We start from the raw sequence: 27,948 nt of genomic DNA, 5'->3' as shown, positions 1-27,948 counted from the left end.
GCGCCCTACCAACGTGGCCTCGACGGTGGTTGAGCCGCACCGGCGTAAGGCTTCCCAACGGAGCGGGCCTGTTGGGCGAAATCTCATTTATGACCAGTCTAGCCTTGGCTTGGGCACATTGAATGTCATATAAGGCTATTGGAAAGGCCCTTGACTGATTCACAATATCGGTTCAAGAGAACTCATCTTGTTATCGCAGTTCAATAAGAATACATACCGCTGGCTAGAGACGAGTCAGATCCGGTGGTGACCCCTTTTTTACCTCGGATTTCGAACACAATCACATTTCTACCAATGTCTGCAACACAAACAGAAACACCAGCAGTGGTGCTGGAAAAACAAACCACCCAAATCGACCAAAATGGCAAGGTTGTCTTCAAACCCTCACGGGAGTTCCTCCTTGCCTTCAGCGCCCTCTGCGCCATCGCCTTAGCCGTCGCCTTTGACGCAACAACCCTCTCCGTCGCCCTCCCGACAATGAGCGTCGCCCTCGGCGGAACCGCCCTCGAGGCCTTTTGGTCCGGCACGAGCTTCCTCCTCGCGAGCACGGTGCTACAGCCCACCGTTGCCGGGCTTAGTAACATCTTCGGGCGCAAGGCCCTCGTGTACGTTTCAGCCCTGCTCTTCGCCGCGGGCTCCATCGTCGGCGCCCTCGCCAATAACTTCCACGTCGTCATCGCGGGGCGGACCATCCAGGGCGTGGGCGGCGGGGGGATCCTCGCCCTCACGGAGGTTATCATCACGGATCTCGTCCCGCTCGCGGTGCGGGGCCAATGGTTTTCGCTCCTGTCGGCCGTTTGGTCTGTCGGTACGGTCACGGGGCCCCTGATCGGCGCCGGATTCGCGCAGAATATCTCATGGAGATGGATATTTTGGATCAATCTTCCCATCATCGCCATCGGCGCGGTTATGATCTTCTTCTTCCTCAAGCAGGCCAAGGTGCCCGGTCACATTGGGACCAAGCTCAAGAAGTTTGACTGGCTCGGGAGCTTCTTGTTCACGGCGGGCTCGACGAGTTTCCTGTTTGGCATCTCGACGGGCGGTGTCATGTATGAGTGGGCCTCCTTCAGGTGTCTGCTGCCGATGATTCTGGGCGTTTTCATTCTTGTGGCCTTTGGGTTCTGGGAGCTGAAGTTTGCGCCAGTGCCCATGATCGACAAGGGCATCTTCAACAACTGGACCATGGTCGCCAACTACATCATGACCGTTTTCCATGGCATGATTCTCTGGTCGATTCTCTACTTCCTTGGTAAGCAACCCCCCTTCCCCTATCTCTACCCCTTTTCATAGGATGTCCCCAGGCTTACTCCTCTCTCACAGTCCTCTACTACCAAGCCGTCAAGGACTACTCCGTCGTCGTCTCCGCCATCGCCGCCCTCCCAGAAAGTCTCACAGTCGCGCCCTCCGCCATGGCCGTCGGCCTCATCGCCGGCGTCACGGGCCGGTACCGCTGGTCCCTCTGGGCCGGCTGGGTCATGATCACCTTTGGCGCCGGCCTCATGTGCCTCATGCGCCCCGACACCTCCGTCCCCGCCTGGATCTGGCTCAACATTCCCATCGGCCTCGGCACGGGCATGCTCTTCCCGGCCATGGCGCTCTCGATCCAGGCCGCCTGCGAGCCCGCCCTCAACGGGCAAGCCGCCGCCTTTTATTCTTTCTTGCGCACGTTTGGACAATCCGTCGGCGTCGCCGTCTCGGGCGTTATTTTCCAGAATGCGTTCCGCAACAGGCTGCTTGATATCCCCTCGCTGGCGGACGTTGCGGAGGAGTACTCGCGTGACGCGACGATTGTGGTCGAGGTGATTAAGAGGATGCCAAAGGGCGATGCGATGAGAGCGGACTTGGTGGAGGCGTATTGCGATGCGCTGCGGGCGATTTGGATTAGCTTGATTGCGTTTGGCGGCTTCTGCATGCTCATCAGCGTTACGGTCAAGAAGTACAGCTTGGAACAGGAGCACGTCACGGACCAGAGATTGGTTACGAGCGACGATACGAGTAAGGAGGACGAGGAGAGCCAGGGAGGGGATCTGGAAAGGGGGCAGAAGGTGAGATCCTAAATGAGTTGATTCTCGAGCTGCAAGAGGTGCGAGATATTCCCTAGACGGGTTCTATCAGTTTCGAGCTGGACATCGCCTCTCCTTTCACTTCCATATCCGTCATGAGGATTAAACATTTGAACGTCATAAGGGGCTGGATCTTGAATATCGGAATCCTAGGGATTTGGTTATGGCTTTGGTGTCTCTAGAGAGGACATATTTCATATTTTTTATAGTTCCCTTGCTTAATAACTAATGATAGAGTTAGCAGAAGCATTCTGCCTCAAATTCGTCCCAAGATACTACCTTCCAAGTCTTTGAGCGCTGCCTTGAACACAATGGGCCCGCGTCCCTCGATGGTGAGAAGCCTCTCAGGCGCAAAAGGAGGGCCTATATTCAATCTTGCGCCTTATTCCTCCTTCCACCAGTTGTACCTCTCAAATTCCTTCTCTTTTTAGTCTGGCCTTTGACCGCTCTCTTTTTCACCTTCACAAAAGGCGAGTGGTGATCCAAGCCCCAACCTGAAGGTGAACCAGTTGCTTCGATGGTAAATCGACAAAGTGTGATTCACTACCGCCATTCTTTTACCTTATTCTTGGTCAGCCAGCCTTTTCCGAATCCAAGGTCAGTCGTTTCCAGGTGTGGAAAGAAGTATTATTTCCAAAAAGGGAAGTAGCTCACAACTACTAGGTTTTGCCAGCATTCACCTCGGCCTTTGCTCACGATACCTTCACCTTGTTTACCTTATCCGCTTTGTTCACTTCAGCAAAAAACGAAACACTTTGCCTCGCCACGAAACGTTCTGTAAAAAACGATACAGGATCAGCATACGAAATCAGGCAGTCAAAGTCAAGGGCAAAAAAGTTGTTTTGATTCACCAAATAGTACCCCCCGCCCTTTGACAAAATTACTGCAGTATACGAATACCAATAGCCCAAGATGTGTCGCCGCGTCTACAAATACTACACAGCCTGCGGCTGCGTCCTCAACGCCCTGTTCTACCACAAGTGCGCCCAAGGCTCGGCCTCACCCCTCTGCAAGGAGGAAGACGGAATCGTCACCCGCGACGGCGAGAAGTGCCCCTACCACGCCCGCGTCGCCCGCCGCCAAGCCCGCAGTCGCCGCCGAACCAACGGAGGAGGAGGAGGGCCTCAAGACTCGGAGAAGAAAAACCGCACGTCCATCGAAAATCCCTTGACCTTCACCGGCGCAGGCAAGGAGATCGCCCCCGCGAGGCTCGAGGACCGGCACAAGCTGGGAGACTTTCAAGTCTTCATCAAGGACATCGACACATTCCTGAAGAAGCTTGCGGAGCATGAAAATGGTACTCATACCAAGACTCAGACCGAGACCCAGACTGAGTCCCAGTCTCAGCTTGCGCAAAAGTCGAAGAAGCAAGAGGGAAAGAACAGCCAGCAGCTCAAAGACAGAAAAGTGAGCCGCGAGCTCTCCCCCCTCGCCGGCTGCTCAGACTGGACCGACGACGACGAGAACGACAACGCCATCGCCCGGCGCAAGAGACGCAACCGCCTTAAGAAGGAGTTCCGCGCCCTTGTCCGCGAAAACGAGAAGAACAAGAAGCTCTTTGACGCGAGCGACGTCTTCATGAGCTCCGACGGTGGCGATGACGACGACGTCTCCGACAGCAGCAGTGAGTCGGACCCCGGCGATGCGTATCCTTCGCCGATGAGCATGAGCCCGCACCCCGGCAATTATGGCGACGTCTCCGAGGGCGACGAGTCGTCGGATGCGGGTCATGTTCATTCGTCATCGAGCCTGAGCACCGACCATGGACATGTCAGCGACGTCTCCGAGAGCAGCAACGATTCAACCCATGGTAACATGCAGTCCTCGATTCCAGGCCCGGTTCATCGCAGTGAACCCCTTTCGCCGTTTCTCTCGTGGGACATGCCTCCCGAGAACTCTGATAACATGGAGGAGGATGGAGAGACTGAGCTTGAGGAGGCTGAAGATGAGCCTGACTACGACAGTCACGACTCGGATATGCCCGACGCCGATAAGGACGATGGAGACTACGTTTCGGAGCCTACCTGGCCTCCCACTGGTGTTGAGTGGACCTCCAAGCTCAAGTACATGACTGGAATCCCCCGTCGCAACTATCAATGATTGGAACGGAAAGATATCTGATCCAAAGGGCTTTTATTGACGGAAGGAACTGAATTTGCTTGGAGATGAAGGGAGTGATGATCAAGCGATGGCATTGGGAAGGCAGTGGAAATAACGCCAGAATGGCATAGGCGTCTTGTATGTGTACCTAAGCTGTCACCTATGTTGATCAACCAGAAAAATGTTACAAATCGCGAGCCGATGTAGTGATATCATGTCTCATTGCCCTGTGTGCACTCTTTCGGTAGAGGAGCCAGGTGTACGTACATAAGTGGAAGTGGAAATGCCGTTATGCCCAACTGAATTACCCATCCGAAATTCAAAACTCATCAAATCGCTCAAAACAACCCGCTAAACCCAGTGCGCCTCATGATGGAATTAGTTCCGCATCGGCGGAGCTGGGTATTGTCGCCCCCCAACGCCAGAGATGACCGGGCTTCCCCCGCGCTCTCTCCATCGCTTTCTATCTCTATCATCTCTCAGTTCCCGATCGCGGGGATCCCGAGGATCCCATGGAGGCTCAGGCCTTCCTCGCATGCGGTCCACATCCGCATGGCTACTCGTTCGGCGTGTCGCTTCAGGCCGCACGACCGGCCGTTCCCTTCGCTTACGAGCCTCCATATCTTCTTCTCTCTCCCAGTTCACGACGCGGTCACGGTCACGCTCGCGTTCTGGGTCTCTGTCACGGTCTCTTTCTCTTTCTCTTTCGCGTCTACGGTCTCGCTCTCGACCGCGATCTCTCTCTCTAGCTCTCTCCCTTTCCCGTTGCTCTCTTTCTTCCAGTTCCCTACGTTCTCGGGCTTTGAATCGGCGGCGGCGCTCTTCTTCCGAGTCTGAAGCTTCCGAGTCCTCCGATGCAATATCGGGCCAACTGCGGTTGAGCCTAGATGAAGGCAAGTGCTCTCGGCTTCGGCGAGATGGTGGATCGCTTCGACGACCGGAGGTGCTTCGATGTCTTTCTGGTGATCGTCCAGTGGGAAGAATGGACGCCACTTTCTCGCTGATTTTTTCCCTGATGCCATCTACGACTGGAATACTACGACGCCTTGCATCCTCTGGTCTTAATTCCGCACGATGTACACGAGTGACAGGTGGCGGCTGGGGTATCGAGGGAGCGCCCATACGACGGAAACCGGGTGGTGGCGGTTCGTTTGAATGATGTGTATGAGGGCGACGTTTAGATCGCGGACTCGCCGCGTCCTCGGAATCAGACGTTGAGGACGAAGAATAGTGTCGAGGCTGGCTGTGTCGGCGGGGTTGCATGGGCGGTCGATTGGGATGCAAGTGCTCAGGGTTGGCGTGCGGATCCTGTGGAGGAGACGGGTAGTCGGAAAAGCTACGGCGTCGACGGTCGTCAGGAGAGTTCTGTCCTCTGAATCGATCTTGGTCTGGGGTCCTCTGGGGAATATTGAGGCGAGATGGGGGGTACCGATTCGCGGCGTGACCCCCAGGAACATGGCTGTAAGCAACTGGTGGTCGGCCTGGCGGAACGAAGTAGTCTGCCTGAGGACCACGAGGCGGAGGTGAGGGCTTCGGTGATCCCTTGGGCGGGTAGGGATTTCGGACGTGCACGTATGCTGCCTTCACTCTCGGCTCGTCTCTTTCTGCTGGGCGAGCAGGGGCAGTCTTTGGTGATGCCGGCTCCTCGTCTGGCACTGCTGCCTTCCTCAGTTTTTCAGCGCATTTCTTGTGCCATTTCTCGATTCCGGCGTCTGGCTCGCTGGGCAGTGCATCTGCGGGTAGATCTGGGGGGAAGGGTTCGCCCGTCTCGGGATGCTTCAGGTTCCAGCTCTTGACGGCCTGCTGGATGAAAGGTACGTGTTCCTCGGGGCTCAGCAGTATCTCGATCGACTCCCATCGAACGAAGCCACGAAGGGTCAAGGCTGGGACGGAAGGGGCGTCGAAGTCGTTGTCGGAGGGCTGCATGGAGTGCTGGCAGCCGGTGACCTGCCAAATGTAGGATATGGCGGGAAATGGCATATCGACAAATAGGGCTATGGCGACGAGCCGTCAGCATGGAGTGCCTTGCACAGGTTGAGCATTCAGGCTTACAGTCATAGTTACCACCAACGGCCTTATAGAAGGCTGCCAGCTTTTGGGGGGTCAAGGCTTGAACATGTCTATCGCCAATATCGCGAATCTATAGATAGGCGGGGTTCAGTTAGTATTTGGCCATGGGTGGGTGGAAGCGAGGTGGAGGAAGCCAGGGTTTGTCGCAGACGTACAATATGTTGGGCGATAGCGCGAAGGAGAGCATCGAGAATCGGTGTTGGAGCCTTGTCTGGGCCGAAGAGATAACCATAAGGGGAGGATGGCTTTGGATCGGGGTTCTGAGCCTGTGTCTGGGCCTGCGGTTGAGGCTGCGGCTGAGGTTGAGGATGAGGATGAGCAGAGGACTCTTTGGAGTCGGCCTCTGCGGTCGCCGTCGCCATTCGGGGCCGAAGTCTACATCAACGGTGCGTTTTTGTGGGCAGGAATGTCCGGGACAAAAGTGTGGAGATTGGACGGGATGGAGAAATATAACGGTTTTGGTGGCGTGTGCTGCTGATAAGCAAAGGGCTTTGGCTTCGCAGGCAGTGACTGGAGCGAGCTGGCGTTTGGATTATGAACGACTTGGAGCGCAAGTTATCGTCCAGTTCGGTTGATATTGAAAGGCTCGAGAAGAGTTCAGGCTGCTAGCGTAAGACTGCGAGCGCGGGCAAGGTTGAGTTGAGGGTTCAACGGCTACTAATAACTCAAGGTACTTTGGGTGCGGGCCGCCGCCACAGCATCGTCATACGAGAGAGTGTGAAAGAGAGAGATGCGAGGCAGAAGTAGGCTGAAGCCAAGCCGTGAGTCAAAGCCGGATGGATACGTGCGGATGCAAGTCGAGGCTGGTAGGCGCAGGATGAGGACTCGGTCAATATGCGCGCCAGAGGAGCGAGAGGGTGCGCGCGAGTGCAGCCGGTGGCAGGAGAGAAATATCCGGGTCGAGGACTAGTGGGTGTGAAGCGTGGATGAAGGGGATGAATGTGTGTAAGAAACACAATCCAAGGTCGAGCGAGAGTCGAAAGCGACGACGGGAGAGTGCGGTGCAGCTGGTTGATGGAGGATCGGGCGGGCAGTGAGCTGATGATGTAACTAAAGTACTCGGACTGCAACATGAGGTGGGCAGGGTACTTGGGCCTTGTTGTTGCTGGGGGGGGGGGGGGTTGGAGGGGTCAAAGACGCACGCACGATGGGACGGATGGGCATTTTTTGGGGGGTTCAAGGTCGCCGCCGCTCTGGGGCTCTAGGTACATTGTTTTTGTGGTGAGATGGACGGGGGACCAGGGGGAAGGAAGGAAGGGACTCGAGGGAGGAAGTACATACCTTACCAACTTACCTTGCCTACCCTTGGACATGGACTTTCCATCCCGTCAGGCAGAACCGAGCTGCGGGAAGCAATGGATCCGCCTGGTTGTTCTTACCTTACGTAGCTGGGCTCTTCACAGCTTCCGCTCAATAACTAAGTCTGCGCCGTACTGCGGTACATGCAGCAGCGCTGCGCAAGACCGGGAAGGACAAGGCAGGCAAGGCAGTGGCAGGTAAGAATAGCGATCAAACAGGGAAAACGTTTGGCTGTTGGGCTGACACGTGCACCCTGGCGCAGCTTCCCTTGCGGGGACAAATTTGGGCCGGACCGTCGGCTGCCTTTCGAAAAGTACATGTCTTACCTACGTGGTAGAGCTGTGTCTGCAAGTACCTTTCCCCTCCCACCTGGCTTCCGCGCATCTCTAACCGTCGGGTACGTACCGCCTTAGGGTGCCTTCTTCCTGTAACTTCCATTTCTCACGATGTACCTTTTTTCCCCATGACAATCTCACCTCTTCACGACCGCTAGTTGGGAACATCACCGCTCCACCCCCTCTGACTTGCATAGGCACACATTCCTGACGAGCTACCTTACCTCTCACACACACATTCTCTCTTACCACTCACCACCACCATCCCACGGCATCTCGATGCATCCATACTCTGTCGTCGTTTTGGGTTCAACTCCCGAGGTTACGCCTAATATCTCGACCATCGCGTCCCCGACTCCCCACCAGCTGATCAACATGATTTGGCATCCATACTCCTGACTTTACCTTCCAGGCTCCAGAAGATAAGGCAAAGTGAGGCTGGGCAGCAAAACGGACCCAACTATCCAGATGATCCAGATGACCAAAGAGGCCCGTCGAAAGCGATGGATGCCGATGCCCAGTTCCCTCGGCCCCCAGGATGCAGCCTGAAAGTCTGCCCAGGTGAGCCGTCTGCTGGACATGCCCAGCTGCGATGTGCCTTGTTGCGGAGGCTGGTGCCCGCTCAGCCGCCAGCCGGCCCTAGCCACGCAACCCTCTATTCCAGAGGCAACCCGACAGGCTGTCCCGTCTGTTCTTGAACTCTTCATACGGAAATCAAGAGAGTTAAAGGCCAAAGGGAACCAGCAGACGCTGAAGAGGAACTGCCCAGCCACACGCCGTTACGCTGGTCGAATTCTGCTCCATCTCATCTCTTTCCCCGGCCCTCCACCACACGACTTCTGAGAAGCTACTTTTCCTAGACTCTAGACTCACTAACCTCCAAGACAGCGTCACCATGTCCACCTACGCCGCGACCAATTTGCTTCCCCGACAGGCTGGAACCCGGCGAGCGCATTTGCAAAACACCAGAGATGCGGTTCGACAATCCACCCAATCTTTTCGTTACCCTCGCCCTATCTTCCAGACTTCCAGAAACGCTGCTAGCAACCGGAAAGTGATCCGCGGCCGTGCATTGTACATCCTTACGAATACATGGCATAGTGTCTTTACCCTGGCTTACCGTGGTGACTCTGCGTGTCCATCTAATTCTAATTGTTGCAGCAGCCATGTATGATGCAGTTGCAGCCAAGGTTTTGGGACAGTGATCTGGCGGTGAGCACAAGGCGAAAAATACGAACAAGGCTTGCAGGGACCGGCTGTTGTACATTGCGTCGACCAAGTGCCATTTCTACCACTTCCTGACACTGCAGCAACCAACGGGAATGGGATGACCACCTGTTGTTGCACTGGCTGTCCACCATCTGCCTGGTCGGCACACCTCGAGCACTATCTTTATCTTACATGAATCTGTCGCCGTTCCGTCGCCTCGGTTCCCTGTCTATACAGAAACGATTGATATGTCTTGGATAGAATCAAACCCTTTCACGCTCATTGGAAAGCAGTATACCACAGACCGATAGCGGCGCCCGCAAGGGAAATGATGCTTCTTACGGCGTTGAGTGCCTGCCACCTCTTCAACAAATCCGTGGTCTCGGACAGACCCAGCGTTGCGATGCCCCGTGCACCGGCCATGAGCGCATTGTTCGTTGACGACATGAAGATAATAGTATAGGGCACGATGGCGAGACTCAAAGCTCCAGCGGCAACAAACGGCTTCCACGCAACACCCTGGTCGTAGCGATCGTATGCAGAGTAGGCCAGCGAGAGCGTAACGGCGAGCGCTACTTTTGGGCCGGTCGACGCGCCGTTCAGAAATATGTGTTGCCACAGCTTCAGTGCATGACCTGGCTCGGCGCTGGTTTGGAGAATGGCGGGGATGCTGAACATGGATAATGATGCCGCCGCGCCTAGACTAAAAGTCAGCAATTGACGTCGACCACGCTGATGATGGCACGAAGAGAAAGAGTGGGAGCCCGCGGGTGAAGGGGGAAGAGAAGTTGCTAACCTGCCCACCATGCGCACCCGAGGACGCCAGTAGCAGTGGCAATGGTGTTGGCCATTCCGAGTTGCGACATGTTGGTTTCGGTGGTCTTTTCTTGGGTAGTAGTTGTTGGTGTGGTAGGGATGACGACAGTGACTGTGTTGCGACGGCAATACTTGAGATCGGGTCGGCACGAATGAGGCAATGTGGGATTTCGTCTTTAGCGTCTCTCTATGTGATTCTATTGTATGATGAGATGCATTTAACTTTTTGGCGTCATCTGTTCTAATATATACCGGAGAAGGAGTCCGGGAAACATCGGCGGTGCTAGTCCCGATGAGATCGGAGGAATCACGGACGACACAAATTGTCCGAAGCTGTGTTCTCCACCCCGAGTCTCGCGTGTCCGATGCCGTCCTCGTTGCGACCTCCGCGCCGTACTGGCTGGCCCCATCATTACGGCGCTCTCAATTCCATTCGAGAGCTAGAAAACCCGGGCATGCCCCATGTTGAGGTGGTGCCGAGCCTCCAAAAAAACAAAAAAAAAATTCTCTTGGCCAACTTAAATAAGGTAGACCAACAAGGTTTTGCGGCAACGCACCCATCTGGAGCTGAACGCCGCAAAGAGCCCAGGGATGGGTGGGCGGTTTAATCGAACGACGCATGGTCAGTGGTGAATTTCTTTGCTTTCCCACACTTTCCTCTTTCATCTTCAGTGTTCCGTTCCGATTATCGTATTGCGGTTGGGGTTTTTCCTATTTCGGCGCCTCGATGCCATAGCCGACAAGCGTCGTCGTCTCCTGCGTCTTTTCATCGCGTTCCGTCCAGACCTTGAGCTTTTGGAAGCCCGTCTTGTCCAAGACTTTCTGGCTGGGCAAGTTGTCCAGCTCCGTCACGGCGGTGAGAATCTCCCCCACCGCCACCACGGCCGCCCCGTTCACCTCGGACTCGGACTCGGACCCGGGCTGCTCCTGGGACGGCCGGGTCTCCTCCCCGACGACGCTCTTCTCAACCCGGAGCGCAGGCGCAGCGGAGCGGGGCAGGGACCACCACGCGCCGACGAAGCCCCGCAGGAACTCGGTGGCGTACCCTTTGCCCCAGGCCTCTTTGCAGAAGAGGTATCCGATCTCGGGCCAGCCCAGCTCGCCGCCGGGCAGGCCGGGACTGCTGGGGCCGATACGCTTGACGCCGCCGAGGCCGACGAATTCACCCGTCGAGCGGAGGCAGATGGTGAAGTTGTAGTTGTGCGCGTCGTTGGGCGGGAGGTTGTGGTCCAGCCAGGCCTGCGTCTCGTCGAGGTCCGCGTCGGGGCGGCCGGCGACGGCCCACCTCATGACCTCAGGCTGGGAGCGCATAGCGTGCAGCGCGGGCAGGTCGTCTTGGCTGACGGGCTTGAGGATGAGACGCTCGGTGAGGACGGGCTTGCGCGTGGCGAGAAGGGGGAGGGGAAGAGTTGGGAGGGCGGTATTCACCGTGATGAAGTCTAGGTGTTCATTATCCATTTCGGGCATGTTTTCTTTTTGTTTCCCTTGTTTCCTTTCGTTGAATGTTTCTTCAATCTTTGGTACCGGGCTTAACAAAGAGCCAAGTTTGTATGTGTTTTGTTATCTCTTTGCATGATTTCATTTTCTATTTCTTCGTCTGTAACATTTTCACGGAGAATTTCTGGGTTTGAGTCATCTCAACGGGCCCTCAGTTGGGTGACTGTTCACCCTAAGAGTGAGGGACCCCCAGAGTATAGTACGCAAGCGCGCTATTACTCTTTCAGCATTGCCGTTTTGGCTTACGAATATCTCTGATCGAAAGTACGACTAAATATGACGAGGCCTGGCCGGGGGACGGATAGTTCCGCAAATTTATCAGGCTCGCACTCGGCGGTCTTCCGAGCGCCGCGCCGCGCCGATTTTGACTGTCCAGGTCTTTGTTCGTCTCCTGAATAGACTTGGCGCTCCCATCGGGCAGAATGCAAGAAACCCAAACTGGAATCACGATCCGCGATATCCAGGTGGTCTGTCAAATTCTCTCCTAATCGCGGCAAGATACCGGGCGGGAAACTTTATCTTAACCAAAGGTAGCCAGACCTCCATCTCTAGCGAGACCGAGCAAATCACGACTACTCATGTATGTGTGATCCTACGAGTACAGACGTGCTGACATATCAGTCATTTCTACGTAAATCTACCCGTTCAAGTGGTCGGCAGCTATTAGTCTTGTTTTTTTAAGGTTTTTTCTTACGCCTACTGCAGCGGGGTGGTAAGGTGGTTTCGGGCAACCCCTGGGAAATTTTGCATCTGAACGCAGATCGGGGGCCTGGGGGGGAACAGTGCAGTGGGGAACCACACAGGCTACAGCCCAAATCCTCATAGGTATATTCCCCCCCCGCGCTTCTACCTATCTCGTCTCACCCACAGCTCATCCTGTTTTGCTCACAGCGCAGAACGACATCATCAAGCGAAAACCCCAGAATCCCGGAAACCGATTCGCGGAATAGTTTTTCTTATTAATTATTACCTCTTCTTTACACCTTTCCCCCGCCTTTTTAATCTGGATGAAAACCTTACTATTTACTCCGTAGACGGCGGACGAACGTCAGCCCGGGCTTAGGAGTTACAAGCACGTTGATCGCCCGTTCGCTCTTAACTTACAAGGAATGCAAGCGCGAGAGGCCTAGCGGGGAAACCCTCAAAATCGTCAACGTCAGCAAAGACCATCCACACACCTCTCACACACCCTGAGCTTCACTTGAGCTTCACTCACGTCAGGGTCGCTCACACACCCGTCACTCATACTCACCCACACCACCTTACACTCATACTAAAAATTCCCTACTAGACGATGACACCGCCGGCATCATCGGCGACCGCAGCCCGACAACAATCCGACCAGAACACCGCCGCTCCTGGCAATAGCGGCACCAGCAAACAACAGCTCAGCTGCGCAAACTGCCGCCATCGCAAGATCAAATGCGATAAGCTACAGCCCCGGTGCAAGCAGTGCGAGCGCTCCGACCTCGACTGCGTCTTCCCCTCCCGGAAGCGGAACCGCAAGCCGCGCCAGGGGAGGCAGAACGAGCTGCTGAATCGCATCACCCGTCTGGAGAGCATCGTCAGCAAAGTTGACTCTGGTAACGTGGATGGAGTCGTCAGGGGCGGCGGTAGCGGGACCCCAACCGGCTCGGCGGGAGGAGCGGTGCCCCCTACGGCCTTGCTCACGGCTGCCGTCTCATCGACGCCGCATTCCATATCGGCGGCGACGGGCCGAAGGGGTCTTGGTGGCGACTCGGTCTCGGGCATGAATGACGCGGAGCCGTCGCCGCCCGGAGCGGGGTGGGACTCCCAGCCCGCCCCGCCGACCAACTACATGAGCGCCGAGTTCTGGGAGAATCTGTGCCAAGAGGTCGAGGGCATGAGACAGGCCTTGGATCAGCCCTCCGACAGCGAAGGGTCCGACGATGAGGAACCAGGAGGTCAGGGCCAGCAGGGCCAGCAGCATCAGCACAGCACGACGAGCCCCGAGTCATCCACCGCCAATAAGGGCCAGACGCCTCCCGCGCTGTCTGGGCTCATCTCCAGCTTCGTCACGGGCGGGGACGAGCCGCTGAGGCACCCGCCGCGGGATCACATCATGTACATGTGCGGCATCTTTTTCTCCAACGTCGATCCGGCGTTCAAGGTCATTCACCGGCCGACGGTCTCTGTCGAGCTGGAAGGGTTCGCGAACGCTGTGAATAAGCACATCGATGATGCGACGGAGGCCTTGTTCTTTTCTATGTACTATGGTGCCGTCACCAGCCTGACAAACGAGGCTTGTCTGAGGAACTTGGGGGAGGAGAGGAGCGTGCTCGCGCAGAGGTACCGGGAGGGCGTTGAGAGGGCGCTTCACAAGGCGGATTATCTCAACAGCACTGAGATTCGGACCCTTCAAGCGCTGACTTACTACGTGGTAAGTCTCTTCAGTCACGTTCATATCAAATCCGGTTCAAGATCTAACCATCTCACAGTGCTTCCTCCGCTCACACAATGCCAGCCGTGCCTCATGGGCCCTCATCCCCCTCGTCGTCCGCCTCGCCCAGGCCCTCCACCTTCACCGCGACGGCGTCAACCCCCCTCTCCCGCCCTTCGAGGCCGAGATGCGCCGCCGGCTGTGGTGGATGATTGTCGTCCTCGACATCCGCGCCGCCGAGGACCGCGGCACCGACGCCGCCATCCCGCGGCAGTCCTACAACACCCGCCTGCCTTTCAACCTCGACGACGACGACTTCGGCCCCGGGACGACGGATCCGCTCGAGGACAGGACGGGCCCGACCGAGATGACGTTTTGCCTGTGCACGAGCATGTCGTCGGGCATCTTTGGCAACCTGCGGCCGCGGCACCCGCAGCTTGCGCTCGACAACGACGGCACGCCGGAGCCGACGACGTCAGAGGATGAGATTATGGCGCACGCGCAGCGTCTCGAAGCGCTCTTTGGCACCGCGCCGGCCAAAACACCTGCATCGGACGGCGATGGCTCTGGTGGTGGTGGCGGCGGCGGCGACGATGAAGACCAGGACACCCGGCACCTACCCGCCAACCACGCCGCCGTGACGGTGCGCATCATCATCCTCAAAATGTGGTTATCTGCACAATATCCCTTCACACCGCGCGCCTCCACGGCGACGGCGAAGCCCCGCGTCGCGCGGGAGACGATGCTCCGCACGGCGGTGAACACGATCGAGCTGGTCGAGTATAGCTCCGCGACCTACCGCGAGCGGTTCGGGTGGTGGATCGACAGCTACGTGCAGTGGCACCCGCTCGCCGTCGCGCTGGCGGAGCTGTGCGTGCAGACGCGCGGGGAGCTGGTGGAGAGGGCGTGGCGCGTGGTGGATCGGAACTTCCACGGGATGAGGGAGCGGATCGCGGATACGAGGCGGGGCACGCTGTGGAGGCCGCTGAAGAAGCTTTTGAGACGGGCGAGGGCTGCGAGAGCGGAGGCTATGATGGGGGCGTTGAAGTTGGGTGATGGTGGGAGGGGGGCGCCTGTGACTGCTGCGGCGGCGGCGGCGGCGACGGAGCAGAAGGGGGCTGCGAGGAGGACGGTGGAGGTGCCGCAGCATGAGGAAGAGGAGGAGGAGGATGATGATGATGACGATGAGGATGGTGATGATGATGGCTATGGAGACGTGGATGTCACGGGTGTTCAGGAGCCATCAGTTGCCGCGGCGGCGGCGGTGGGAGGCCACGGTGTGAGTATGGGAACATTACACCCAGCCTTCAGAACAGACCGTATCGGCGGCAACACCGCTGCCGCTGCTGCTTGGCAAGGAGGCGGCTCCATGCAGCCTCCCACGAGTATGCCTTTTGCGACGACAAACACAGTCGGTTTGGGTGGTCCCACGCCGATGGCGGTTGACCCGTCGATAGCGGCGGCGGCCGGGATGCCCGCGACATCACTGCCTCCGTCAACGTCGGCGCCCATGAACCCGCCGTTCGGGCTGACGCCGGAGGACATGGCCATGTTTGGAGGAACGCCGCTGTTTAGTAACCCGCAGGACCTGATTGCGCATTTCGGGATCCAGATGGATGCCGGAGACTTTGGGTGGGATCCGAGTTCGTGGGACGAGTTTGTCGTTGATGCGAATATGGAGAGGTCACCTGGGGACGACGGGTGATTTCAGTTTGAGTGACTAAGGTAATCACAAGAGGAGGACGAGGAGGCGTATGGGATACCCAAATGAACTGACGCGCAAGTGTGGTGTATAATAAGGGAAAAGGAAAGGAAGAAATGAAATGGTGATGCTGTACGATAGGGATGACGAATCACGCCCATCAATACTGGAGAATGGAAGAGGAATCTAGACTCTCAAATGAAATTCATTGTACTTGAGCTTGATTAAATGAGTGAATAATTCTCGACAACTTGATGACTCCTGTTCCAGACAAGCGGGCAGAGCTTCAAGATAAGGTATGTCGACTTCGAAGTAAGCATATGATGGAAGTGAACGGGGCTTGTTGCCGAGCCTTCACATCATGAGAGTGATATGTCACTGGACACTAGAACGTGAACAACTAATCACCACGAAATTATAGAGGTTACGTCATGCTCAGGTGGGTTGCATGTGCTTTCACATTTGGGAGCAGCTGGGAAAGAAAAAGGTAGATGCCAAGTGAGAGCACTCCACGTTACGAACAGTTGAAGACATGCAGGCATCACATCACTGGCAATCAGAAAAACTTTGACAACCGACGCAGGGTGAGTTGGCATTTGTCTACGTAGACGAAGCCGGACGTCTTGACATCCCTCTTCTGGCCGAGCAGATCTAAAGGTAAACCGCATCGTCTCATCAAGAAGTCGTAATTCACAGCTTCGTACTCAGGTATCATTCGTCCATCTATCAAAAGGGCGGTTTGAGTAAGGTTTCCCCTCCCTCCCCTGCTGCTTTTTTGGCCATGCTCGCGAAAAGATGATGTTTTGAATTGATTTCATTTCTTTTGGTGGCCCCCGCCTTCAGAGAGCAAATGCACGTGATAGTTCCATAGACCTAGTGAACACCTGCCAAGTAGTAGTAGCCCACCCCTCCATTTGTCGAAAACCAGAGAAACAACGCCGCACAACAGCCAACACTTTATGCGAAGGTGGTGGGACGCTTCGCGCTGAAGATCTTCTGGTTGTTGAGCTTGGAGACGCGGTGGGGGAGGGGGAAGCTGAGGCCCTTGGTGATGAGCTGCTTGATGTAAGGGCGCTTGACATCGTCGCCCTTCTCGAGCTCGACGACCTTGAGGATCTATTGGAGACTTTGTTAGTGGGGGTTTCGGCTTTCCGGGCGAGATATTCGACGTGAGGGCACATACGTGGATGGACCTGAAGCGGGCGCGGTGGCGGGCGGCCATGTCGGAGTAGAGAGCCTCGACGGCGTCGGTGCGGGACATCTCGCGGTACTCCTTGTACATGTTGTGGGTGCCGGAGCGGGAGTCGTAGCGGAGCCAGACACCGAAGTTCTTGACCTTGAGGGGGTGCTTCTCCTGGATCTGTAGCGTGCAGAGTCAGTCTCTGCCTGTGGTGCTTTGGGAGAATCGAGTTTTCGGTGACGTACCTCCTTGACACTGACGATCTCACCGGTGGCCTTCTTGACCTTCTTCAGGCCACGCAAGAAGTACCAGTAACGGGACTTCGCAACCGTGACATTGGGAGCGAAGATGGTCATGCGGTACAACGCGGGAGTCGGGTTGGACTCGGTGGGCAAGTGGCGCCCAATGACCTCGTATTCCGAAAGACGACCTATAGCAAAATGATCAGTTATGCGTCGTCCTTGGGCCACACAATCTCTGGATTCAAGGATGCGAATAGCTGTGTCATTTCGAGCTGCTGCGAATTTTCTGGTCGGTCGGGTTCGGACGGGAGGGCAGAATCGCGTTGCGTCGTGAGGTCATGCCAGGTCTTGCGCTCATTCCCCTCTTTCCTGTTCCTCCCAAGCCAAGCCCCGACCCATTCGTCGTTTGGTAGTGTGCTGTAGTCTCGCTTGATATGCGAGCTGATGGCAGTCGGTGTTGGTGAGTCCATGAAGCAGGCGTGCTATTGCTGTCGTGCCATACTGCGACATCTTCGTGATGTCTCAAGTAACTTTGAAAAAGTTTGTTCGTCGCGGTCGGGGTTCGAAAAATTCGCAGCAAGCATTCGCATCCAAGATCCAGATCCAAGCGAGGAGAGAGGAATTGTGCTTACCCATCTTGAATAATTTGTTAGAAACTGAAGATCCCCCGCGAACTTGAGTAATTGGTGACTTACTTTGAAGAGCTGGCCGATGGTCGTCGATTATCCGATATCGTGGTGGTTGCTGCTGCGTCTGAAGCCGAATGGGAAAACAAAAAAGTTGGGTAAATGCAAAAAAGGGCGAGAACCCTATGTGTCAGCGCCACACTTTCCTAAGCGACCGGACCCCACCCTGTTGCGGCTGGTGGGTGTCCACCTCAGATCGCCCAGTTTTTCGCGAAGGTCTGTCAATGCATTCCTGCCTTGATTGTAAGGCGCAAAACAGTCGGTGTCCACCAGAAAGGTCAGAGGGAGGAGTCGCCTTTGGCGAATCCCAAAGTCACTGGGTTCCGACCAATCACAGCGCAGACCGCCTGGTTGAGCAACAGCGTCACAAAGGCAACTACATTTGCTGGCTGATGTTAGACGGGGATCGATTTCATCATAAGTCTGGCAGGCAGATTGCCTTTGAATCCATTTTAGCAGGCTTTACCTGGCTGAATTTGCGTCAAGTTCCAGCAAGAGTCTTCAGAGCCTTCGGTCTTCAGCCCTTTGGCTCTTCCACCACTTAACTCACTCACCCACCCTTCAACATCGACCAGGGCTCAAATAGACAGAATGGAGCCTCTGTTTGAAGAGTTCCGCAATGCCTACAAGACTCGGTCTGGGTACTCTCTTGCGCAGACACTTCAGCCATTCAGTCCAGTCAACAAGCCGGACAAGCTACGGTCCATCTATCTGAGCACCAACGTCCAAGAAGCCAAGAGTGACATCAAGTACATGCTCCTCGGTCGGGGCTCGGGATCTAAGAAATTCAAGCTCGACCATGAGGAGACTACGGGCTGGGTAGAAGTTTACACAGCGTACTGGAAAGCCATTGGCGAGATCCTCAAAGTAGAGGGCGACTCCGCTGCTGGAGGTAGGGTGAGCTCTCGCGCAATACGCCTCCCATTCCCTCTCTTCAGTTTCACCACTAACACCAACAACAGTCTTCATCATGGACCAAGGTGTATGAGTCTTGGAAGGAATTCACCACCGCTCTCATCCGAGGCTACACTAATTATGGCTTCGAGGCGTGGACAATTCCGTGCCTCTACCTTGCTGGCAAGCATTTGCGACTCTTCGCCATCAGCTCAGACGAGGAGCGGAGCACCACCGATGCCACTGCTGACGCAATGGAGCTTGCTGACGACTACGATCCGGACCTGGAGAAGCAAAAGCAGCTGCGCGACTGCGAGCAGCAGCTCAAGCGTATCTTCACTCTGTGTCTGAGCGATAGGTATGTCGACAAACCCAAATGCTCTTGGCTAGGCCTAACTGTGTACAGAGCACCTCTCGAAGAATCAAGAAAGTGGGCTATTTACTACACCATCAACTTGCTCTTCAAGACCTACTTCAAACTCAACTCGGCAAGTCTGAGTCGGACAATCCTGAAGGCGTTGTCCACGAACCGTGGAGACATGCCGCCCCTGGAAGCATTCCCCAAGTCACAGCGGGTGACATTCAAGTATTACGAGGGCGTGCTCTTCTTCTTGGAGGAGAACTATGTTGAGGTACGATTACTGAGAGAAGTCCAGTTCTCAATTACGGATCTAACGAAATCCAGGCCGAAAAGCACCTCACAGAGGCATGGTCCCTGTGTCACAAGGATGCGAAGAGCAACCAAGAGTAAGTACTCTCGACACATCCCAAGTCATCATCCCCAACCACTAACAACCATCACAGGAGAATTCTCACCTATCTAATCCCATGCCATCTCCTCACCACACATACCCTGCCCAGCAGCAAACTACTTGAGCCCTACCCGCGGCTGCAAAAACTCTTTCTCCCACTGTCGCAGTGCATCCGCAAAGGCGACTTGCGCAACTTTGACCTAGCTCTACAAAAAGGCGAAGAGGAGTTCGTCCGCCGCAGAATCTACCTTACGTTGGAGCGCGGTCGCGATATTACCCTGCGCAACCTATTACGCAAAGTCTTTGTCGCCGGTGGCTTCGAAGAGGCGAAGGAAGCCGGCACCGCTCCCGTTCGTCGGACCAGAGTCCCAGTCGCCGAGTTCACAGCTGCTATCAGCCTTGGTAGCCAGGAGACTGTTGACCCAGACGAGGTTGAGTGCCTGCTGGCAAACATGATTTACAAGGTACGTGGCAGCTTTTCTTTTGTCGTGCGTCTGAGGTTGCCTAGTAGGCAACATCATCACGGGACCGACCTTGCGTGCTCAAGGGAATCCGGTGTCGTGGCGACTGCCACAAAAGCTCGCTACTCAGGCAGAATTTCAAAGTAACCCCTCATTCACAAGTACTTGACTAATCATTCAATCATCTGCAGAACCTCATGAAGGGCTACATCGCCCGCGAGCGCGGCATCGTCGTCCTCTCCAAGAACGGGGCGTTCCCCGGAACAGGGGTTTAGACGGGGATGGTGGGGTGGGGACTCCGACCGCATGAGACTTTCGACCGGCCCAAAGATGACTTGAGATAATACAGCCTTGGTACCACACCATCGTGCGCACAAAAGCAGCGAGAAGATATCTGACCCAATAGGCATCGGCGACACGGCGTCGCTGAACTTAACGGCCTCGTATAAGGTGCGAGGAAACCTAGCAGCATGCATTGGTGCGAGGAAGATGGATGCATGAGTATCTTAGTGATACCGGGCAATTAAAAAAGCAAAGTCTATCTCGACGCCGTCTGTTGGGATCAATCAGTAGATGCAAATCAATACATTGATACTCAGCAGATTGCTTCTATTGTTCCAATGCTTGGTTACATAATCATATTAAAAGATCGAAAACCACAAATGAGTTCACCCCCCCCCCCCGCCCGGTGCTGGACTGGGGGCTACATCTCTTGGTGCTCATGCTGGGGATTTTTATGGTGCTCATTCCGGGATTCGAACTCGGTTAACTCGTATGCGCTGAGCCTATCGTCGAGTAGGCTGGTTGGCGTATGTGATTGATGTCGACCATTAACCAATTCCACCACCCACGCCACAGTTTGACCTGACCCCCCGACCTAGGGGGGCGCCTGCTGTGCTGGTGACGAGAATGGAGTTGATGGGGTCTATATGGACTTCTTTTTGTGTGTAGTCCACTCGGGACTCGGGTAGATGGGAATGATAAGTTATCAGATGAAGGTTTGGGACTGGGAAGGTAAGGTAGGCAGGTGCGATGGGGATGGACTTGCGGCTTCCCACCTCAAGCAAGCATTTTTGGCCTAGTGGCCGTTTGGAGACGATACCTACCTAAGTAAGGTACTATGAGACTGGTCTTCAATGAATGAAATAAAGGAAATTCCATCCTTCGCACTTTGGAAACAACATCCACTGTTTGATGCATATGGAAAGGTTTTCCGATTTCACCGGCCATCTATCTGTCTCATACCTACCTTATGTACGTGTGACACCACGTTGAGCTTGTAATTCAGCGAAAGTCTATCACGCATGGGCGCATACAAGTATTTCCAAAATTGCAATCACACCAGTTACCTGCGGCCACGCACCAACAGTCAAACAACATCACTCAGTATGTAGAAAACAACTACCAGATGGAGCATCTGCCGTACCACATTTCAGAATGCAGCTCCACGCACACCTCTGGCTCACATCCATCTCCACCTCCAGTCCTCCCTTTGGAGAAAAGTAACCTCATATGGCGACTCAAGCCCGACACGGGCAGGAAAGACGGAACAATGACTAACGTCTCACAAGCACACCTACCAGTTCGAGCAGCCTACCAAAGTAAGCGAAGAGGGGGTTCCTGGTGGTTGACTTTAGTTTAAGTGCTTGCATCAGTAGCGTGATAAGGTAATTCAGGAGAAGCAAAAAGACAAAAGCCGGGGTCTGAAAGTATGTGTGTTGTGTTCCCGGAGAGGGGTGGGGTTGAGTTGGGCTGTTGTGTCGTGCGTGAATCGGTGATAGTGTTGCTAAGAGTCAGCCTCGGTGACACTACCAATATGACTCACAGCTCGAAGAGGGGCAAAATATCCGAAAACACGGCCGCTACGCTAGGCGAGGCTGGTCGCCGCGGCGGGCGGACCAGGAACCGGGACACTCTACCGGGGGGCGATGGATGGGGTTGACATAGGCAGGGATAGTTCGCCCGGATCGGGGCCTGTGAATTCGGGTGCCTTGGGCATTCACGAGTATTCACGTAGGACTTTTGCTCATGGTCGAAAACTTCGGTAGGTCGTGTTGGTTATGTTTCAGAACACGGGAGGAAGTTGGAGATACCAGAAGATGGCCATCAAATCACTCGTTGGATTTTGTGAATATCGCAACGACGGGATATCTTCATTTCCATCGGGAAAAAGGCTCGAGATTCACAGCATCAACTCCTGTAGATTTGCAGAAACTAGAAAGCGAGTGTGAAGAATGATAATTTTACAGTTAATGATTTCGATCTCTTTCGCAGAAGACGCAATCTGTCCCAAATTTCGTTCGTCTCTCATCTCGTTCTTTCCGCTCTGTTACACCCAGAGCATCCGGGTCTCGTATTTCTCAGTCGCCTCTATACGGAAGGCGAACAAGAGACAGGTTTTCCTGCCTCGAAAGAAACCGTCCCTCGAGATTGTCCGCCTCTCATGGGGTTCTCGTCTCGCCAAAAGTAAGAGATAAATGTACAAGGGTTTCTCGTGAGAAGTCAAGAAGTCGAGCAAGAGATGCCAGGAAAATTTGCAGAAATAATACAAAATGTTGTACCCAAACGCCGTGACCATCCCTATCCAGTGGGATGGTGATTCAAACGCCCTGATGTTTATGGTATTTTGCGGGTTTTGCGAGTCCAGCAGGCTTCAAATCGCCCGTTTCAGCGACAATCAACGGTGAAACAAAGTAAAAAGTAGATGAGAAAAGAAATGGAAGGCAAGATTGCGTGAGAACGTAAAGTCATTAGTTATGATGAGCCGGGTATTCATTCGTCCTTGGCTGAGATGAGAAGATTCAAGGTGTAGGAAATGGGAAAAGAGTGAGGCTGTGCCCCTTAAAAACGGCCACCACGGGGTGTGCGAGGAGAGTTTCTAAATATCGATTAGCAACGGATTCGTTATTTGTCACTTCACTTTCGAGGGCCTACTTACACGGTCGAGATGTCGTCGACGTGGTTGCAAAGCGCGACAAAGAGGTCAAAGAAGAGCGGGGTACCGCCGTTGTACATCTCCAGCTGCATCGTGCCGCTCCGCTTAAAGGTGCTTCGGCTGCGGATGATGAGGGCGAGGTAGTGCGCCCGCAGCTTCGAGTCGCTGTCGGGCGTGTTGGCATAGGCGTAGCGGGCCGACGCCAGGATGGTGCTGCACTGGATGCCGGATTCTTAACGGCCATCTGTTAGCAGAATGTTGCATAGTAATGGAGGTAGAATATTACTGAGAAATGCACTTACGAAGACCCTGCTTCCTCAGCGAAACCCTCTTGAGCTCCTCGAGACCGTACTTCTCCGCAGCGCAGTAAATCACCGTGTCCTTGAGCAAATCGCCGTCGACGCCGTGGTGGTATACGGTCGACTCGACGCCCCCGCGGCCGTTTTCTCCGTTGCTGCTAAGGGCCTCAATCTCCCACGAGTTACGGCGCTTGTTGTGCACCAAGCGCGGGTAGTAGTCGCCCTTGTAGAGGTACTCCAGCACGGACGAGAAGATCTCGGGCTCCTCGTCGGGGAGGGCGATGCGCTTGGTCGGGGCGGCCGAGGAGGAGGCTACGGAGGTCGGGGAGCCGACGACGCCGGCGGGGCTGCCGTATAGGTTGGCGCGGAGGGCGTTTTGGAAAAAGGGCGATGCGCAGAGGACATCTTCGTGGGCGGCGAAGAGGCGCTGTTCTGTGCCGACGACGAGGGTTACGATTGCGGAGGTGAGGTTGCTGGTTTTAGGGAGGGTTCTGTTAGTGCCTGGTTCACGTTTCTCCCAAGCGACATGCATGGGTTTCGATGGAGAATGCAGAGTAAATGAATGTGTTGAAGACTCACTTGCTCATGGAAGTATCCTCGGTAGCAGTGCTCGTGGTCGTAGTGGCAGTTGATGGTCTTCGGCTGTGGCGGGATTCATGGCGATGTTTCGAAACGCCGCTGGATTTGCTGAATGATGAGCTGGATTTAGATGCCTTGTGGCTCTTTGAGAAGCTCTTGTTCACAGTCTGTGATGGTTCGTAGCGTCTGCTGAACATTTTGGCTGATGGTTTCCGGAATGGCTGGGATGGTGTTTACCGAGTAAAAGAAAACGGAATTCGAACCGAAGATATCACAGCTCGGATGCCTAAGGAACGTCGTCGGAGAGAAAATTTCAAGTGATGGAAAGAGTCGGTGATGGATGGAATAATTGATTATCGATGACTATGGGATGAACCGAAAGATTGATTCTCATGGAAAAATGTGTTTGACCTACCTAAGGCGTCGTTTCCGAGATGCGTGAATACAGAAGAGAGAGAGAACTCGAGAGAAACTCATGGTGGATGGGCGATGGGATTCTAATATATACAGCCTGATTTCCTGGCACGGTCCCCCAAGATCCCTCCCCTACTTGAAGTACGTTGCAGTGATTGCCTTGCACCGGCTGCTTTTGAACAGGATGGCACCGAGACTCTGTGCCTGGGGGAGAGGGGGGCGGACTGATAAAAAAAAAAGTGGTGAGAACGTCCTCATTGGACGCGTCAGGGGGATCAAGGGGAACGCGTCGGTGGGTCTGAGGGACACACGCCTTGGATGCGATATCACGTGCACGCCAGCAGGGTACTTCGCTGATGGGAAAGTGGGTGGTGCGCTGGGGTTTTGCTTGGCTGCCTCTGCGGTGGCACTGTTGGGAAAGCTGGCGGGCACTGGCAGGCACTGGATACCAGGCCGAACCCGGTTCTAAAACCGCGCCATGTCCAAGCCATCCGCAGGGGGAACAACTTAAGCAGCCAGTGCCAAAAAAAAAAAAAGGAGAGAGTGTGTGCAAGCTTGCGTTGGCTTTGGTGCATTTGGTTCGGTGCCACTGTGCTCAAGTCAAGGGGGCTGGATGATTCCCTCGCTCCTGTCGACAGGTCACTCCGCGGTGACTCAATGGCCCAAAATGTACCTCTGTCCGGGAGTTTGCGGGCTGCCGAGCACACATCTGTTGGTGCGCCGACGATTCACACTTCACACGAAAGCTGCCTAGGTGCCTGGAACAGTGGGAAACAGCCTGAGATGATCCACGTTGAGACGGCGTGGCCGCGTCCAAGCTTCTGTACCCATCACTTGGCCAGAATAAGAAATGTTAGGGGCAGACAATTCATCTGGATTCATTGCCGTCGCACAGGGGGCGAATACTCTCAGTCAAGTTCTAGGAATAGTTGAGGGGCCAAAGGAATTCTCTGATGATACGAAGTATCAATTTGGAGACGATTTGAGCTCACAGGGATCTAACGTATTGTTCTGTTCTATCTCGAAAGCCCGATGCTCAGAGAGAGGCTTTCGGGATGGCGTAAATGATGTTGGACCGCAAGGGATGGTACCATGAACCAGGCTCGGTTTCCTGCGAAGAGAGGCAAGGCAATTTAACCCCTGAACATCAATCGCCTCTATAAACCTTGCACCGGTTTGCCGGGGCCCGGGGAGCGGTTCCTAGCTTCCCAATCCGAAATCCAAACTGAACTCGAACGCCGAGGGTTCCCTCGGCAGTGCCATGTACTCATTCAATTCGCCAATCAGGTTTGCCCACTTCAGAATGACCAACGTTTACAGCTCTGAAGTGTCACCGTGGCAGCTTCGTGCGAACTCACTGCTTAGCTATCCGTAGACAGACCTCACTTGATGCCATTATTAGTGTCCATCAGATTTTAGCAACAACCTGCTCAATGCAGTCGACGACGGCTCTGCGTCCCTCTAGCCTAATGACGGCATCGTTGTGGAAGGCGCCCTGCACCGTCTTCTTCTCTACCTCGAGCCCGACCTCCTCGCAGCGCCGGACCAGCTTCGCGCCAAGCTCGGGCGGCACTAGCTCGTCTCTGCCAGCTTCCACGATCGTAATGCGAGGCCTCTCATAGATCCTCGACCCGGACCAGTTCCTGGCGATCGTGGCTAGGTTCGTCCAGCTGTCCAGGTGATTCCGGAGAAACGGCCAGAGATGACGGTACGGCACCCATTTCTGGGGATACAGTGTCGCTAGCATGTCCTTGACGGACGTGAAAGGTGTCTCGAGGATGAGCGACCGTAGCCGCAACGTGGGCGGGAACGCCTCCCACGCGGCGAGGTTCGTGGCGACCCCAGCGCCGATGCTCTGACCCCAAAGTATCACCTCCGGCGTGGGCTGGTGCCCGTGGACGTCGTGCTCGCTGTGCACCCGCCCAATCCAGTGCAGAGCCGCCCGCGCATCCAGGTTGATGCCCTTCTCGGAGGGACGACCCCTCGACGTCCAGTACCCGCGGTAGCTTAAACACACAAATGTGTATCGCGCGGGCCGTTTGCTCTGCTGCAGCGACTGTAGGACCCACGATAGGTCGGGCAACCGTGGGGGAATGGACGAGGCGTTTCCTATTTTTCCCCAATGCATGAGCCTTTGATCGTTTGGAGAGGCAAAAGGGGAAAAGCTATGCGCCAGCCAGGGTATTGGAACGGGGACAAGGCGGACCCTGAAAGTAGAGGATGTAGATGGACGGCACCGATAGAGTATCGTCGAGCGACGTGGTCTTCCTCCCACCAGTCGATGTCGCCGAGGCCACGCAGAGGGCTAGATCCGTCCCATCGGCGGCTCGGATCCTCTTCTCCTCCCACTGTACGCCCCAGCACTGCTTCGCGTAGTCTTGGATGCGCTCCCTGCGTGCATTGGGTGGCAGGCCTGGCATGTAAATGATCTTGTTCTGGAAGATGATCATTGCGAGACACTTTTGCGTCCACAGAGTGAGCAGAAGGCCGGTGAAGACGAGCGGTGGTAGATAGAGCGCCTCAGCTCTGAAGTGCCGCTTGTGAGTGAGGCCAATGTGCGGCGTCACAAGCAGTTTCGGCATCGACTGCCGCTGAGACGTGGCTCGCCATGGTGGCGTGATGGGAAGTGCTTGCAGACGGCGAGGACCATGTAGAAGCTGCCCAATGGAGGATGCGCGCATAGCATGCATCACGGTTGCTCGCGAGACATGGAGGCGCGTATCAGGCGCGGGTGGATGATGTGGTGTTGGGTTGAAGGTTACGGAACTAGACCCTGAAATGCGGATTACCTCAAACAGAAGCGTTACGTACCCTGAAAAGAGGGGCGGTTCCTGGCGGCGGCGGCTGCTGCTGCTGCTTGCGCAAAAATCAAATATGGAGAACGTTGGTTGGGAGTAGGTATCGCGGACTACTGTATAGAGTGACGGGCCATGACATGGTGCGCATGTGGTCGTGTTCGAACGCGACTGGGTTCAATATGGCCGGCATGCAGGCGGTCCTATTCCGTTCAGAGAGCTTCGGAGGCAACGTTCGAATTCGGCGTTGGCGGCAAACGAAGACGGACTGGTTAAATAAGCACCACGATTGCAGGTCGGGGTCCAAGGATTCCAGCCCAATGGTCGACGATCTGCATTCGTCCATCAATTGCAACGGTGATTCTTATCCGTCTCGAGGGCTCTTTGGGTCTCGTACCATACTAGGTATACCTAGGCACTCGAAGAGGAATGGACTATGGGCAGGGTTCCGCCATTGACACAATCTGGTGTGTAGATGGAAATGGAAGATGTGGTAGAGACATTGCTGTGTCTGAGACAAGGCCGCTCTGTGACACGGGCAGGCCAGACAAATCTCAGCATGACAGCCAAACAGCCTGCAACAATGGCTTTCTAGAGGCGAGTGTCGACCCATGTGGTAAGATAGTCATTAAGCTGCTCTATCTGCTGCTTCACTATCCGTTCGCTTCAAGAGCATCATCATCATCTCATTCCACGGCATGATTCTCGCCCTCTCGGTCCATTTAGCTTGGTACGCAGTACATTACCTACAGTGACAGACCCAGTGCCCCCGCCTCCACTGCTACTCGGGTAAGGTAGGTACTTTCTAGCAACATTGAGACGTGATAAGGTACTCTAGAGCCAAACGGCCCTCGATGGATTGCTGGAACCAGCCTGTCAATCCTGCACTCGTGAATAAGGTCAGGTATCCAGCAGCGGGACGAATGGGAAAGGCAGGAGAGGGGATGAACCGTGAGGTACCTTACGTAGTGTAAAGTAGACGACAGGCCCAGCCATCTCGTCACTTCTCAACTTCAGAGAGCTTACCTCATGGCAGGTGTTCACAAACCCCAGGGGCAGGGCATGTGCTGTGCTGTTCCCCTCCCCCGCCCAGAACCGGCACCAATACGGTCACCAGGCGGTCGGGGAAGGCACCTTATCCACATGTGCGCGGTGTGTGTGAGTGTGAGAGCAAGCGGGCGTAACTAATAAATAAAGAATCAGCCGCCCTCGAAATTGG

General features: G+C 55.1%; 13 protein-coding genes across 13 annotated transcripts; 5 read left to right on the top strand and 8 right to left on the bottom strand.

Annotated features, from left to right (window-relative positions):
• Positions 1 to 294: 294 nt before the first annotated feature.
• CPAR01_01207 (major facilitator superfamily transporter) lies at positions 295 to 2,057 on the top strand (the record flags this gene model as incomplete). The annotated part of the gene is made up of 2 exons (XM_060485496.1): positions 295 to 1,249; positions 1,291 to 2,057. 2 exons carry the CDS (start codon positions 295 to 297, stop codon positions 2,055 to 2,057), a joined length of 1,722 nt encoding a protein of 573 aa, XP_060356353.1.
• Positions 2,058 to 2,975: 918 nt separating this feature from the next.
• Positions 2,976 to 4,163, top strand: CPAR01_01206 (uncharacterized protein; the record flags this gene model as incomplete). Its single annotated transcript, XM_060485495.1, has 1 exon — positions 2,976 to 4,163. One exon carries the CDS (start codon positions 2,976 to 2,978, stop codon positions 4,161 to 4,163), a length of 1,188 nt encoding a protein of 395 aa, XP_060356352.1.
• A 378-nt stretch (positions 4,164 to 4,541) lies between these two features.
• On the bottom strand, positions 4,542 to 6,595 carry CPAR01_01205 (uncharacterized protein; the record flags this gene model as incomplete). The annotated part of the gene is made up of 3 exons (XM_060485494.1): positions 4,542 to 6,157; positions 6,216 to 6,303; positions 6,389 to 6,595. 3 exons carry the CDS (start codon positions 6,593 to 6,595, stop codon positions 4,542 to 4,544), a joined length of 1,911 nt encoding a protein of 636 aa, XP_060356351.1.
• Positions 6,596 to 8,723: 2,128 nt separating this feature from the next.
• On the bottom strand, positions 8,724 to 9,134 carry CPAR01_01204 (uncharacterized protein; the record flags this gene model as incomplete). Its single annotated transcript, XM_060485493.1, has 1 exon — positions 8,724 to 9,134. The coding sequence occupies one exon, from the start codon at positions 9,132 to 9,134 to the stop codon at positions 8,724 to 8,726; it is 411 nt and encodes a 136-aa protein (XP_060356350.1).
• A 221-nt stretch (positions 9,135 to 9,355) lies between these two features.
• On the bottom strand, positions 9,356 to 9,942 carry CPAR01_01203 (uncharacterized protein; the record flags this gene model as incomplete). The annotated part of the gene is made up of 2 exons (XM_060485492.1): positions 9,356 to 9,774; positions 9,873 to 9,942. 2 exons carry the CDS (start codon positions 9,940 to 9,942, stop codon positions 9,356 to 9,358), a joined length of 489 nt encoding a protein of 162 aa, XP_060356349.1.
• A 661-nt stretch (positions 9,943 to 10,603) lies between these two features.
• CPAR01_01202 (acetyltransferase) lies at positions 10,604 to 11,359 on the bottom strand (the record flags this gene model as incomplete). The annotated part of the gene is made up of 1 exon (XM_060485491.1): positions 10,604 to 11,359. The coding sequence occupies one exon, from the start codon at positions 11,357 to 11,359 to the stop codon at positions 10,604 to 10,606; it is 756 nt and encodes a 251-aa protein (XP_060356348.1).
• Positions 11,360 to 12,683: 1,324 nt separating this feature from the next.
• Positions 12,684 to 15,495, top strand: CPAR01_01201 (fungal specific transcription factor domain-containing protein; the record flags this gene model as incomplete). Its single annotated transcript, XM_060485490.1, has 2 exons — positions 12,684 to 13,790; positions 13,849 to 15,495. The coding sequence occupies 2 exons, from the start codon at positions 12,684 to 12,686 to the stop codon at positions 15,493 to 15,495; spliced, it is 2,754 nt and encodes a 917-aa protein (XP_060356347.1).
• A 954-nt stretch (positions 15,496 to 16,449) lies between these two features.
• CPAR01_01200 (60S ribosomal protein L20) lies at positions 16,450 to 17,028 on the bottom strand (the record flags this gene model as incomplete). The annotated part of the gene is made up of 3 exons (XM_060485489.1): positions 16,450 to 16,608; positions 16,676 to 16,852; positions 16,918 to 17,028. 3 exons carry the CDS (start codon positions 17,026 to 17,028, stop codon positions 16,450 to 16,452), a joined length of 447 nt encoding a protein of 148 aa, XP_060356346.1.
• Positions 17,029 to 17,120: 92 nt separating this feature from the next.
• Positions 17,121 to 17,550, bottom strand: CPAR01_01199 (uncharacterized protein; the record flags this gene model as incomplete). Its single annotated transcript, XM_060485488.1, has 2 exons — positions 17,121 to 17,396; positions 17,446 to 17,550. The coding sequence occupies 2 exons, from the start codon at positions 17,548 to 17,550 to the stop codon at positions 17,121 to 17,123; spliced, it is 381 nt and encodes a 126-aa protein (XP_060356345.1).
• A 641-nt stretch (positions 17,551 to 18,191) lies between these two features.
• On the top strand, positions 18,192 to 19,982 carry CPAR01_01198 (PCI domain-containing protein; the record flags this gene model as incomplete). Its single annotated transcript, XM_060485487.1, has 6 exons — positions 18,192 to 18,497; positions 18,563 to 18,852; positions 18,901 to 19,126; positions 19,180 to 19,241; positions 19,299 to 19,710; positions 19,899 to 19,982. The coding sequence occupies 6 exons, from the start codon at positions 18,192 to 18,194 to the stop codon at positions 19,980 to 19,982; spliced, it is 1,380 nt and encodes a 459-aa protein (XP_060356344.1).
• A 2,566-nt stretch (positions 19,983 to 22,548) lies between these two features.
• CPAR01_01197 (uncharacterized protein) lies at positions 22,549 to 23,717 on the bottom strand (the record flags this gene model as incomplete). Its single annotated transcript, XM_060485486.1, has 4 exons — positions 22,549 to 22,585; positions 22,646 to 22,874; positions 22,945 to 23,432; positions 23,521 to 23,717. 4 exons carry the CDS (start codon positions 23,715 to 23,717, stop codon positions 22,549 to 22,551), a joined length of 951 nt encoding a protein of 316 aa, XP_060356343.1.
• A 1,625-nt stretch (positions 23,718 to 25,342) lies between these two features.
• On the bottom strand, positions 25,343 to 26,624 carry CPAR01_01196 (uncharacterized protein; the record flags this gene model as incomplete). Its single annotated transcript, XM_060485485.1, has 2 exons — positions 25,343 to 26,043; positions 26,141 to 26,624. 2 exons carry the CDS (start codon positions 26,622 to 26,624, stop codon positions 25,343 to 25,345), a joined length of 1,185 nt encoding a protein of 394 aa, XP_060356342.1.
• Positions 26,625 to 26,869: 245 nt separating this feature from the next.
• CPAR01_01195 (uncharacterized protein) lies at positions 26,870 to 27,187 on the top strand (the record flags this gene model as incomplete). The annotated part of the gene is made up of 1 exon (XM_060485484.1): positions 26,870 to 27,187. One exon carries the CDS (start codon positions 26,870 to 26,872, stop codon positions 27,185 to 27,187), a length of 318 nt encoding a protein of 105 aa, XP_060356341.1.
• Between the last annotated feature and the right edge of the window lie 761 nt (positions 27,188 to 27,948).

Source organism: Colletotrichum paranaense (assembly GCF_030867605.1).
Source record: "Colletotrichum paranaense strain IMI 384185 chromosome Unknown Scaffold_1.1, whole genome shotgun sequence".
NCBI lineage: Eukaryota > Fungi > Ascomycota > Sordariomycetes > Glomerellales > Glomerellaceae > Colletotrichum > Colletotrichum paranaense.
Note: the sequence above shows the minus strand (reverse complement) of the source record. Positions and strands in the feature narration are given on the sequence as shown.